We start from the raw sequence: 14,827 nt of genomic DNA on the forward strand, positions 1-14,827 counted from the left end.
CCTAAGGCAAATGAGAGCAAAGGTAGCACACAGTATTAATATGCTGGATATAATAGTAACAACACATACACAGTCCACACTGGTGTTAGTTTATCAATAGTATTAACTTCTATAAATGAACAGATTCATAAACAGTGCTTCTCTTTATCCTATTGTCATACATCAAGAGAAGTAATGTTTCATTTTAGAACACGGTATATGCATGACCACTGCTAATGAAGCCCATAAGGCCAGCTTTAAGGTGCAGTCACAACTACTAGTCATTACATAAAGCAGATGGTAACAACTTCCCAGCCAGGTAATACACAGCTCCCACAGTGTACTTTAGGACAACATAGACTTCTCAAGGGAGAAGCTAGCTTTCACATAACTAAATTCACATGTGGAATAAACCCAAGGAATAATAAAAATGGCACCAACTTTCCCCAGGTAAATAGCTAGTGTCGATTTGCCCTAAGTATTTGACACAACCACTACCTGAGTTCTTTGGCAAATTTATACAAACACACATATCCTTTTCACTCAATCCTCTTAAACCACACTCAAAAATATTTTAATCATATAACAGCAGAATATTTTATACTAAGTAAAAATCTGTGAAATTTCATAGAAAGGAAAGGCAGAGGAAGAAATGCTTCAGTTTGTACTTCCCTCACTCCCACCCACTCCACCTTCCTCTACCCCCTCACTCTATTCTGTATCACTAGATAAAATACTAAAAAGAGCAAATTACAAGACTCACTAACTTACCATCTTCATTGAGGAATAATTTGTTGAATCTTAGTCCACTAGGTTCTTTTCCAACATATCTGTGTACATATTCAGTGCCAAGGTCATTAACTGCAATAGCATACTTCAAAGGCTTTACACAAGACTGAAGACAAAAAGGGACTTTGGTATCTCCAACAGAATGCCTGCAAGGCAAATAGTACATTAGCCATCCCACCCTGTCACATTTGTTTTAAGAAAAAGACATGCAAGACCCGGGGCAGGGCCTTTGGAAGGGGACTCATTCTTATTATTGTTCAGTTCCTATGAGCTATCAGAACAAAACAGAGTTTTTCATTTGCATTATTCATAACCAATCTATACTGCCTAGGCAGAAAAGCTGAGCTAGTAAAAGTAACTGCAAAAACGCCCAACTAAAATAGCCAACAGTGCAGATTTTCTAACAGAACTGCAATACTAATATTATAGCATAGACCGCTATTCATTAAAAGTATATTGCTTCAACATGAGTCTCTAGAGTCACACAGGAAGAGACTAAGCCCACAAAGAACACAATTTATTAACTGTAACACTTGAGGAGGCTTATACAGGCAGGACCAATTTAGACATCATGGGATAGTTCATACAATGCAATACCCCACTGTGGTTATTTAACCTGCAGTGCATGGGGCCACTATTTTGCATGCCCCAACCTGTTGTCTAGTCATGTGAACCCAGAAAGCATGGGTAGTGTGAGGATTAAACAATTCTTGCATCACCCTAGAACTGAGCATAGCCCTAGTACAGTTGTTTAAATCTGATACAACCCATGCTCACCAATTTTGCATGACACAACACCTGAGCATGGATTGGATATGCAGAGTACATGGAGCCCTGCCAGCAACACAGTATCATGCAAAGCAGGCCAGCGCCTAACCACAGTAACCAGCCTGACCTTGGGCTAAGATTCAAAGGAGAATGAAACCCTGTTTTTTCTTACTGGGCTAGGCTCCGCCACTGGAAGGAGTTATGGTAAGATCTGCTTATTACCTTACAAGCAGAGACGTGGGAGCCATGTTTTAGTGAGTGCAGATAATACACACTTTACTTTGTTAAGTCACTGCAAAGATGTGTCTGGTTCACTCAGCATGACATGACACCACAAGATGTCCACCGTCAGGCTCAAGCATACTCTCTTCCTTCTGTGTGCTTCAGTTCCCTCTCATAATAAAACATCACAATTTAAGCTTATACTCTATCATTTCTAGCTCAGGCTTGGAGTGCAAGTGAGAAACAGTCTGTTGGTTCAGACAAGGTGGCAACCCACAGTTTGCTGGAACAAGGTAACAAAGGACCGAGTATGAAAGGTGAAGTTTTAGACCAAAGAGCTGAAAAAGGACATCCAAGTCAGCTCTTGTTTTCACATTATCATTTGTGGCCAATCCTTAATTGCAGTTCAGGTATACAATGAAGTGCTCAACAAATAAGATTACAGAAATCATAAGTAAGTCTAACATCTGCATAGGGTCAGCTTATATAAAAGAAGCTAACTGAGCCAGTCACATGAAGAAGCTTCTTCCTTGCTAAATATCTCAGGAAACAAAGTTCCCAAGCCTGGGAAGTTCCCTAACCATGATTCTGGGCTGGCTCCAAGTCTGGAACAATTCAGTGAAGACTTAAAAACAGAAAAAAGCTATTTGGAGCTTCCTACACAATCTCCTGCGTGCAGTTTCCTTTCTAATACTTGGAATTTTTTAATGAGAATCTCATCCATCTGTTGTAAACAAGCATGGTCATAATGAAAATAAAACCAATACTGCACAGAAGTCAGTTAAATATCAGTGTAAACTCTGGTTTTATTTATTCTTTCCACATCCTCAGAGGAACTGTTTCACCTAAAACGCACTCAAAATAATGGTCTTGATAATAAGTATTTTTTGCTTCAAGCAAGAAGGCTGGGAACCAACAGGCATCTTTTCTTGTTTGTTTCCAAAGATATGCTTGCATAAAAATTTGCAAGACATCCACTGTAAGCACAAGTATACAAAAACAAAGCAAACAAACCAAGATGGTGTAGAAATGTATATATATTTTAGTTAGCAACTTTTAGGTACAGTCCACAGCCTACTGAAAACAAATGGCAAATCTCTCAATTTTATAGTCAAGATCACTTCTTAGCAAACCATTGTACGTTTTATCCCCCAACTATTCATTCCAGCACATTTGTATTGCCATGTTTTATTACATCACTAGCAAGTAAGACATTCTAACACAAGCACTGCTGTATCCGTAGAATCTTCAACTGTACTATTATTAGAGATAATTAGAACAATGTAATATATTGCAGTAAATAAATCTAGCACACTGACCACAGTAAGACAGCTTCAGCTTTGTAGAGAATTGGGTGTGGCTGTTTGCTTTTGGGAATAAGCAGTGTAGTTAAGAGGATGTTCAAGGGTTTATTTCTACCCTATGCATGCCAAATAGCTATGGCAACTTGATTTTGCATCATTAAAAATATATGCGGCATACTCAGAGCTGCAAGACAAGATACTGTTGCTTAGAGTCTCTAAGACCAGAATAGGTGACCAAAATAACTCCCCCGCACTTTTTAAATATCTGTTCATTTTTTTGGGAGCTCAGTGGCAACACATCAGCCACATGTACAAAAAACCCATACACCCAAGTTCTTTCACTCTTCCACCATTTTAGAACTAGAGCAACTTACACTGCAGAGGCAACAAAGCCTTTTCTAGTCCCAAGAAATAGAGTTTTATCTAGTGGTATGTCATGATTTATCATATGAACAAAATAACAAAAATACTGGAGTGTGGAGTGCTCCTGTTAAGGATGCCAGTCAGGCAGCCATTCATGCCTTTTTTCAGAATGCTCCACTCCATCTTCTCTCCTTTCTGGTCTTCCTTCCCCCACCTCAGCAGAAATGCACCGTTCTGTAGTCAGAACGTCCTCTCTATGTTGTTTTGTTATTGCCTGTCTTTTGCTGGGGTGAGGAGCCCCAAAGCCTATATGGGCTCTCCTATATTTGTTAGACCATGCTTATCAAGCAGAAAGGAAACATTGCCTATAGATTGTGTGTACTCCTAGAAACCCTAGGGTTTCCTCAAGCCTGCTATTCCCCCCATCTTCTGTACATAGTGCTGTTTTGGCTATGCAAGCATTGTCATTAGTGTATGCTGTATATAACACAACATCTATTATTTGTATAAAATATTTTGGAATGCATACCTGGTATATAAAATCAACACACCCAGCACGCTAACATTTCCAATAAGAACATTATTCAAAGAAGTGGAGAGTACATAAAAATAATCTCACAACCAAGGAATTCATCCTGGATCTCTGTTCAATGGAGGAATGCACTAGAAAGAACTTAATAAAAAGCAAGCCCTCCAGCTAGCACTATAAGAAACACATACCACTGATTTTACAGTATCCTCTTGTACGCAAATTTGATTCCTCAGTCAACAATCAGTTTTTACCACTACAGCTGACATTATTTGAATAGCTCAGATATTTAAGATACAGCATAATACCTCTGTCCATCGACTGTGCAAACAGACACCGCCCATAAGTCAGGACTGAATTTAGCCAGTTGTGGAATATAGTCAGCAACCTAACCAAAACAAAAGTAATAATTTCAATGTAAGATTATACTGTCAGGCTGCATATGACTTACAAGAGAAGTTTAACCATTAAAAAAAAGGTCAGCAAAAACAATACATAAAAAGTCGAATTTCCCAAACTACTGGGTTTACAGTGAAGGCTTCACAAATTAGAGGCACCCCCACCCCTGAAATCTTCGCTTATACATACTGCTGGACTGAACTCAATGATAATTGCCATATTCCTTTTTTCATGGATGAATCTTCCATATGATATTGAACTGCAGCTCTTATCACACCTGCCCACTGGCTCTGCTGGCTGGACTCATAGGAGTTGCAATTCAGCAATATGCAGAGGGCTATGTGATACCATCCCTGCAGTTATCTTTGCTGAATCTTTCATGGTTCACCTTGGAAATTTCCCGTGAAGAACTTTTTGAATCAAAATGCAGGACAATAATTTTTACATAAAACAAAGTTATTTCTAATATATTAATTTAACCAGTTTCCAAAATCAGTAAAAACAGTGAGTGGGAGAAGAGATGGGAGACTTGTGAGTTCTAAGTTCTGTTATGTGATTTGGACAGCTCAGGGCACAATCCAACAATGGAACAAGTATTACTTGCCATGAAACTATGATGATACAGAGAGCTAAATGTCTTAAATACATCTCTGCATAAGCTACTCTCCATAACAACTAACATTCCTTTCAGCAAAACCCGAATAAAAGAGGTCCCCTGTTCTCAGTACAGAGAATAAAGCTCTCATGTAGTTCTGTCTGCATGCCAGAGGGTAAGATATGAAAACTGGGATATGCACAAGCAGGCCCTAGGAGCTCCCTGGAGGTCATGTGCCCTTTCTGTTCAACATCCAACATCTAGTGTCTACATGCATGTTATCTCACTACTACCACCCCAGATCAGTTGTACTACCCTCTGTCGTCCAGCAACATAATGCAATCCAATTTTAAGCGTGTACACTACCGGCAGATAAGCCAGATAAACAGTCCTGCCAGTATGAACCCGTGATAACATGCAGGAAGTCCTTAAGGAGCCCAAAAGATCTATAAAGGACTTCCTATATTTACCAGATCTAGTTGTGGACCAGAAAAGGAAAAAAAAGGCACTGGCAGAGCAGCATACTTAAGATGTCAAGTAACTAGACCGAGTATTGTCTGAGCCTGCCACTGCAGCCTGTTCTTTCAACCCAACTTTCCAGTCTGTTAAGTTCAGAGGACATGACATGGATTGCCCACCCTGAGAGAGTCTCCTGCCGTACAATCCACTGCAGGAGGAACATGCCTATAATATCTGATATTCCCATACCAAATAGCTGGATCATGCACTAAATTTCAAAACATTCACAATCAAGTATGGTTTAATGAATCAAAAATGTGATATCAAATATTATAATACAGTACTTTAAAACTGTACTAATTGAACATACATAATAAATTAATATAATAGTAATGAACATAATTAAACACTACTAATAAACATAAAAAAACATTACATTAGTGCTACCTCCACCAGGACCAACAAATCAGAACACTTAATGTAAGATGATTTATTTATTCAGGTTGCCCCACTCCCACTTCCCTTCCAGAACTGCACTGACTCTTGCAATGGTTCACACCCGCTTCCTTTTCTTAAGACATATTCAATAAACAGACTCCACGTATTTTCAAAATTGTCTTTACTTATCAAACCTTTTTTCCATTTAATACCACAAGTTAACTTATCATTAAAAGCTGTATTTCAAACTTCTTTATACCAGCCATGTATTTGATAATCATGTTTTTTTTTAATCCCTTGCTATTAATCTTACTGCTGTTAATAAATTTGTCATCAAATTTAGTATTTTGTCCTACTTGTTCTCTAGATAGTGACAATAATGCTAGTCCAGGGTCTGCTTCAATGTATCGGAGACAGTATGCCTATCAATACCAGTGACTGGTTAACAGAAGTTGGACAGTGCTACTGCACCTGCGTCCTGTTCGTGGTGCTCTGCACAGACATCCAATTGGCCACTGTGGGAACTCAATGCTGGGACAGTTGGGCCTTCAATCTGACTGGGCAAAGTTCTTACACTTTCTGTACATGGGCAGAACCCTCAAAAAGTAAAGACGGAACCAACATTTCAGTGCAAGGGAAAACAATTTCAGTGTCACTGAAATGTGCTTCTTCTGCTATGCAAAAATACGTACAAAATATGTTTCCACTACAACACTTACCTTTCCTCCAGATTGTTTTTTAGCATTTTCATACAACTCATCAATGTGAGAGGCAAATGACATAAAATCTGGAATGACAAACTTTCTCCTGAAAGCCTGTGTAAGTAAGACAATGTTGCTCTGAACACATCTGTGAATGGAAAAAAAAAAGTTACATGAGTAACATGCAACGCAAAATGCAAAATATGTTCATTTCCACCCAATATATGGCCTGTCACTCAGCAGACATTAAAAGTGGATTCTAACATATAAATTCTAACTACTGATTTGATCATCTTGATGAAGATTTGTCTTTAACATTGTTAGATACACTATATTTTTTGCCTTTTTTTCTGTTCAAATGTAAGGTTAAATTGCCTGGTGATGTGCCAAAGTAACGCTCCTGTGCTATTATAATAAGCCACAACTTAGAGAATGAATTCTAATATATACAATGCTCCCCAAGTTTAATTACAGACATGATGAAAAATAGCAACAGAGTAAATAATTGTATATTAACAATTTTAAGAATCATCACCACATTGAAGTATATTAAGAAATGGCAAATTATTGTATAATACAGGATGTATAGTTTTATTCATTCATTCATTCACTCACATATTTATAGGCTGCCTATAACTGCCAAAAGGCCAAAAGGCCTTTCTAGGGTGGCTTACATAACAACACATCAAAATGTAAATATATATAACAACGCATCAAAACCTGTTAAAACACTTAAAAGATTAAAAACATCAATACAATAGCAATATAAAAAGGTCACAGAATTCATAAGTGCTAAATATTAATTTATTTTTTAAAGGTATGTCTTCTGGTGCCTAAAGGAAAACAGAGATGATGCCGGGCTAATTTCCCTAGGGAGTTCTAGAGATGGGGAGAAGCAGTGGAAAAGGCCCTTTGCCTAACTGTCACCCCTCTCAACTCCCTGGGTGAAAAGACTCCACTGGAAAATCCATTTTGAAGCTGCAAAATTAACTTCATCAAAAACTATTCAGAAGATCCTGAGATTTTTTTTTTCAAATGAGGAACAACCACTATAATTTGTTGTTCTAAAAAATATCTGTGGGTACTCAAATATGTTATGGGACTGAAATTTAGAATAGGGAAGCACAGTCCACTGGAACTATTCCATAATGAATTCCAAAGAAACACTCGCGTTATCTCCAGGGAAACCTGTAGTAAAAACAGGTCTACCTTGTATCAAATAAAGAGCAAACAAGAGTATGGTCTAGTACTGGAACAGATGAAAAGACAAGGTTAAAGTCACTCAATGAAATACTGGTATGTGCAAATGAAATTAAGGGGTTAGGTTCAGACTGGTCAGGAATGAGTCAGCACTATCTGATACCTGTAGAACATCTATCTATGGCTTCTAGTCCAGACTTGATTAACTGATTTTACACTTGCACACATTTATGTACAAGGAAATTATTCAACAACCACTTTTCCCCATAGTATGTTATCATCTTTAAACATTCATCAACTTGAAATCATTTTCCATGGTTAAGAAAAAAATTACATAACTCTGGTTTCAGCAGATATAAACTGCTTATCTAGAGGGCATGTATAATCATATTCTTAATGGAATAGATTATGAATCTGTGGAGATGACTGTATAGACCCCCTTTCCTATTATCTGCTTATTTGTCCATTACTTAATTCTCAAAAAAAATATTGCACATCTCAGTGGATAGGGTGGTCAACAAATTATACAGTGGTATGCTGAATACCACTATATAATGGCATGAATGCATATTCTATCATTCTGAATTCTTTGCAACAACAGCTAAGAACATTCAAGCTAATCCGATTCCGAAAACTGGATAAGCCAAGTCAAATTAACCATGAGTGTTTCTCTAGTTTTGATTTTTTTTAAATGAAAATTCTTGTTTTATAGTTTGTGTCAAACGAGAATTGTAGGCCCCAAATATTCATGTTTTATGCCATCATTTCAGGTATTTTTCTTTGTACTGTTTGAAATTACTTATGGCTAAAAACAATAAACATTTTGATTGAAACAAGATTTGATAAAAGGACTATCACACATATTTTGTTAACATCAGATGTCTAAAGAGAAGCTACTCGAATAGCTTCATACTGTATATATCCTTCCAATAGGGCCAAAAATAATTATGTTTCAAATCACCAGAAAACAGGAGTCGTAAAAACTAGTTCCCAAGTATTACCAGAGAAAATTTGTCTGCAATAACTAAGGCAAGTGTGCAATTCAACAGCATAATCAACAAACTATGCAGACATAGCCCATATGCTCTCACAAATAGGTCTTTTATGACCTACATAAGGAAGCAACTGTGAAATTGATGGATTTGTTTGGCTCTGTATACAAATGTAATGAATATATGCATGCTCATAACTTTTACTATTAACTATTCTAGAAAGTTTATCCATTATACGTAAATAAATAAGCATCCAAGAGTCTAAATATTTACAATTATAAATTAATAATTATGCTTCACTTCTAGAATGACCAAAATGGGAGAGAGGAATTAACCTATCTCAAAATAGCCCTATTTCTGATCAATCCCACACTCCAACAGCTATTATCTGGGTTTTAAGAGCTTGAGGCCTTAAGTGTAAATAATATCACATTTCATCAGATGTCAACCGAGATCTAATATAATGCTAGGTTATGACAACATTGTGCAACAAATATTTTTAAATACTATTCTAACTTCAACAAATGAGCATAATCATGTTCTCTTATCCACTATAAAATCACTCCAAATCAATTAAATGGCTGTGATAAATTAAACTTTGTCTTAGATAAAAGAGGTGTTTACTTTTTAAAAAGATCTTTATCTAACATTACACCATCTGATGTTGTCTGAAGAGTCAGTCTTAGCATATCCATGCATTCTTTCAGTCTTGGGTCAGATGTACGTAAGCCTGTAGATTTTAGAGCCTGTAAAATAAAAATGCATCACAAATATTTCTTTTGCTTCAGATAACTTGCGAGTAGTTCTGAGGACTACCTGGACTTAAATACAAACACACTGCAGTAGACAGTGTGCAGAAATCCATTCTTTCATAAAGCAACTACGTATTTCAGAGGCTTCCCATAAAGATGCTTAGAAGTTGCACACCCATTTACCCTCAGTTCTATAACACAAACAAAGATAACGAGTCTCTGTGCTCATTGATGGCAGGTTGTATCCTCAAACCCACAGTCCTGTCATGTAAATCCCAAATTGTGGGTTATGCAAAGGTTAAACAATCTTCTCATAAACTTTAAAATAGAACACGGGTTAGGAGAGGGTTGCTTACAGCAACCCCTGAAGACAGCTGCATATTCAGAAGGGTGGCCACACACTACAGCTTTGCCACTGGTAAAATTACCCATGGTGAACTGTGTTGTGCAGAGAGCCCTTATAGTCAGCCTGAGCAACTTAAACATCATCTTTAATTACCTTCTCATCAAGTGATTATTAGAAAGCTTATGGCATGCACTCCTTTTCAAAAGTAAAAAAATGATTTAGCTATTAAGTGTGCAATCTATTAAATAACAAAATATACTTACCGTGATGAACTTATGAACTGGTATTTTCTCTTGACCTTCTGCAATAGTATAGAATAGCAAGTCCTCCAAACTAGGCAAGAGACCTTGTTTTGTCTTACTAAAAAGAAACAAAATACAAGAAAAAGTGAGAAATGAAAAGTCTTAGCTCATTCTTCTAACAGCTCATCAATGAAACAGAAAATTTCACTGGTGAACACATGCTTACTCATACCAGTGGAATGCAACCCCAACGCCATCTCAAACTAGGACTTTATTGCCATCAAAAGCGACTTCTGCTACATCAGAAGCAAAACAGCTGTAGCCTCCCCCTCGATGTCTTTGGACCACAACCCCCACCTTGGCTGATCACTGTGGTTCTTTTCACTGGGGCTAGTGAGAGTTGGAGACCAACTTCTGAAAATTCAAATGTTCTCCATCCCTAATTTTATGTGGGGCCCCATTTCCATTATACGTCAACTAAAAGCATTCAGTGCTTCACAAATAGTATTTTGCCAGGTAATCAAAAAATTTGAATATCATACTAAGTCCTTCTACAGCCTATCAAGCACAGGTTCTCTTGATATTTAAATATGAAACTCTTAAACACACATTTTAAAAACAAAGTTTTTCAGAGATATGTTCCAGGTGCAGAAAGAACTGGATTAAAAGATTCAGGGATTCAGAAGAATCCAACTGTGCCCTGAGTAAATCAATCCTTGTGCAATGTCAACTGAATTCTATCACAAGAGCAAATTTTGGAGCAACAAAAGAGGGGCCTTTCCAGTGTGATGGGACTGCACATCCTGTTTTCAAGCAAAATCAATCTCCAAAACACTTTCTAGAAGTGTGAGTTTGCACCTTTATACCTTGCTTTAAAGGAAAACTGTCCTTTTTTGCCACTACTGACAAGTTTCCTGAGTGCTTCCTCAAGAAGTATATTTTTCAGCATACTTTACTCCAATAGAGCTTTTCAAGTATTTGAAGGATTTAAATTTTGTTGTTGTTCAGTTGCAAAGTTGTGTGTGACTCTTCACAACCCCATAAACACCATTCCTCCAGGTTCCCCTAGATTTAAATACCTTCAGTAAAAAAGCATCTAAAGCTTCAACTATCTTTCTGTCAAAGAATATAAGCATTCAGATGTTTACAAACAATTCTGTAAAAAAAATGCAGAGTGGTTTTGCAGCAGCACTTTCATATAAACTGATATAAGCTATTCATTCTTTAAAATACTGTAAGTCCAAGAATTTGAAATTCAAAGGAAAAAAAGCATATTATTTGTCATGTTTCTTAGATTTTGTTTTACTTTCGTGTTCAAAATCCCAAACACTACTCTTTAGTTCAGGTTCTGCAATAAATACCAGATAAATATAGATTGTGTATCATTCACATTTGCTGCAGTTAAATCAGGCAGACTAGCTCAATATTTAGCTATGACATTGAACCAGCTGATAAAGCACACATGACAAACATTCAATTTACATACAAAAAATACTTTAAATGGACTATTCTTCGATAAAGCTTATCAGTTTAAACTGCACTATAAGCTTTTACTCCCACTATTCACCAGGTCAATAATGTTATGTAATGTTTGTTCAGCCTAAGAGCAACATTTTAGCATCATTAAATGCTCAGAAAAACCCATATTCAGCATATGCCAAAAAGAGCTAAGCTAGGAAGCGGACATGGTATTGTCATAGTTATCTTTACTACGTGGAAGTGAATGTTTGTTCTTGCAAAGTTTGTTTCTGAAAAATATATAGACAAGCTAATTTGAAGGCAGAACACATGACAGCACTGTGAAACAGCAAACACAGTGTTGGCCTTCAAACACCTGGTACAAGGCCATAGTATGAATCTGTAACAAGTACTAAGCCTCATTTTACCATTTGCAAATTGACAAGTTGGTGACCTCCCCTACTGTCTAAAGCCAATTCAGATCCAACCTGGTGAACTTGACTTAGTTGAGTAAACAAAGTTAAGAAAACAGGAGCATGTTGTATTAATTTTACATGGTATATAAATATCTCAGAAGTGCTTCTGATAGCTAAAAGCATTTGAACCAAGGCATGATTCTTCTGGCACTGAGCCAAAATCATGAGCCTAAGTTGAGAAGCTTAAAAAGTTCATGTTAAGACACTGACATCTTTCGCCAACTATAATCAACACACTCCAATCAATATGTTAGCCAGCTACAGTAGGAATAACTGCAGTAGCAACCAGAATATCTATGAACCAGGAAAGGACTGTTTTGAAAACATGAGAGCTTCTCTGAACTGCTGTTGTTAGTACCAGATGTCAATGGGATGGGCTAGTTAATTTCATGATTATTAGGAACTTGGGGTAGGTCATGGGCAGTGATGTTTGGATAAAGTATAGTGTGCTTTAAGTTTACAACAGGGGAAGGGGCGTACTATACATGCCAAGAGACCATAATGCTAATGGGCAGACTTCAAACAAATTACTAAATAAATAAAAAAAGCAGATGGCCTTACAACAAAGACGGCTGAAGACACTGATTAGGATTAATGTAACTGAGACATCTATGGGATTCCTTCTAGTCTACTCACCCAGCTGTGGTACACTTTCCCTTGAAGATTGCTGGTGCAGTTGACTGACTGCAGGAAAGCTAAATGAAAATGGATTATCATGTTTGATTTGATTTTAGAAGAGCATGCCAACGTTGTGTCACCAAAACTGGGCAGGATGAAAAGGAAGGGCTAACCTTTCCAGAAGTATCAAGTAAGGAATGTCATACAGCATCAGATTCAGCATGAGCAGTAGGTAATCTATAAGTAATCTATCTCCTTCATCAAGTATACTGTCCAAAAATAGGACAGTTTTTGAATGATTGTATCTGGTGTTTGGCACCTGAAACAGGGCTGGGATTCTCCTGCTGTACCACTGCCCCCCATGACTAACAGCTTCCCAGATGGAGGTGATATCAAGTGTGGTATCAAGGCCCTCAAGACTCAGGATCTCATGGCCAATGTGCCAATTCGGCGCCTCTCTACAATTATACCTAGGCAAGTACACACAACAGAATTCACACTAGACCTCTCCAGGGAAGATGACCTGTGCATGGGGGAGCCCAAGTGACTCCATTATCCCAGCCAGGCCGTCAACTTAGCAAGTTCCATCTTCAGGCTGTCTACTGGCAGAAGGGCTGAAAGTGATAGTCTCGAGGCAGAATTCTCAGAGCTTTCTGAAGTCTCTACTGCATGAGCCAGAAACACAATGCCTGTGGGTACTCAGTTCATCTGGCAAAAACTCTGATGGTCTTTGAAAAGCCCCCTTGCTTACATCTAGAAGCAATAATAGGCAGGTGTTTGCAACAGAACCAACACCCAAGAGAGTGGGGAAGTATGAAGTGAGTGGGCAAGCAAAGGCAACAAAAGCAGGGGCTGAGTGGGCAGGAGACTCAGTGAGCAAGTGGGAAGGAGGCAGCAGACAGACAGACAAACAGACAAGGAACAAGGCCTAGCAAAGGCAGAATACCAGCAACCAGGGACTAGGAAAGACAGAATCAGAACAGAAATATGCATAGGCCCAAATGACAAATGAGTCATGAGGCTCCCAAAAGTTGCCTGTTTCCAGGAATTTTCCTTGCAGGTTTCTCAACCCAGATTAAAATACAGCTATTGACCTTTAATGCCTTAGCCCAGTGTTCCCCAATGCAGTGCCTGTGTACACCTGCAGTTTAATTTTTTATAAAGTATTTCCCATTTGTAATATGTATACAGTGATTTGTATAAAATACATATAACTTTCTAGCAATTGTATATAAGCTTCAATAAAAGCAGACCAAACATCCAAATAAGTATCCATCTGAAGGTGGTGCCACCTTTGCATATATCAAAACCGCTGTAAAGTCCTCAAGCCATTCAATTATATAGGACATGTATGTTTATCCTTCCAATTTTGTAATACCAGTTTTTATCGGTCATAAGGGCACAAAGAATCCATTTCCCCTTGTATTTGCTAATTTTCATGAAGCAAGTCAATAAGTTAAAAGAGTCTATACATCAGTGAATACTGAAGTCTGTTCCAGTACAAAACTTATCTGTGTAATGACCTTCTCCAAAAAGACACAACTTTTGGACACTGCCCAAAGATAAAAATATGTTTAAAAGAAGCACTAGCTGAATTTCAGGGCCAGCAATTTGCTAAATTAGACAATGCCTTATTAAAGACGCATTGTGATGTTCAATAGAACTGAAAGAAATTGCTTTACCGAATAACATGTAGCTGCAAATCCAGTCACCAAAAGAGTGATTCACTGATGAGGCATTTTTTTTTTGCTGGTGCCCACAACAGCTTCTCAAATTCCCAATTGTGCTCTTACGTTCTTGCTTCAGAAGGAATGACTTACTATACCAATCTGCCTGCACTTGCAGATCTGCATCTAAAGTCCTATTTTATGCCCATCTACAAGAACGAGGTTGGCAAGCGGAAGGGTGAGGGCATGTACAGAATTTGTGGAATGCTGTGTCAATCACACTACAGGCCTTTAAAAAAGAACCCTAAAGTCAGATTTCCTTTCCATTGCTTTCTCCTAAAATGTTTTACGCTATGTTTAGATACAATTATTAGATTTCACTGTTTTTACAGGGGTAGATTTTTATGTTAATGTTTTTATTAAAAAATAATTTTGTCCGGACATCATCTAGGGTTTTAAAATAAATGGAGGGGATCCCAATAAAGTATGTCTAATATGGTTCAATGATAGCCATCAATAATATCAAAGCA

The 14,827-nt window shown here is 37.6% G+C and overlaps 1 protein-coding gene across 5 annotated transcripts in view; it reads right to left on the bottom strand.

Annotated features, from left to right (window-relative positions):
• GLS (glutaminase) overlaps nt 1-14,827 on the bottom strand; it is a 74,961-nt gene that overhangs the window by 52,433 nt on the left and 7,701 nt on the right. For 3 of the 5 annotated variants that reach the window (XM_044427139.1, XM_044427142.1, XM_044427141.1), the window contains exons 2-6: nt 10,100-10,196; nt 9,363-9,484; nt 6,565-6,694; nt 4,263-4,342; nt 751-914 (exon numbers count right to left, since the gene is read on the bottom strand). In XM_044427139.1, coding sequence (XP_044283074.1) covers nt 751-914; nt 4,263-4,342; nt 6,565-6,694; nt 9,363-9,484; nt 10,100-10,196 — 593 coding nt within the window. Of the gene's footprint in view, nt 1-750; nt 915-4,262; nt 4,343-6,564; nt 6,695-9,362; nt 9,485-10,099; nt 10,197-14,827 lie in introns of those variants that run through there. The other 2 variants (XM_044427140.1, XM_044427145.1) reach the window with 2 other exon arrangements.

This window comes from Varanus komodoensis, unplaced genomic scaffold, assembly GCF_004798865.1.
Source record: "Varanus komodoensis strain SLA01 unplaced genomic scaffold, ASM479886v1 scaffold18_1, whole genome shotgun sequence".
NCBI classification, from domain to species: domain Eukaryota; kingdom Metazoa; phylum Chordata; class Lepidosauria; order Squamata; family Varanidae; genus Varanus; species Varanus komodoensis.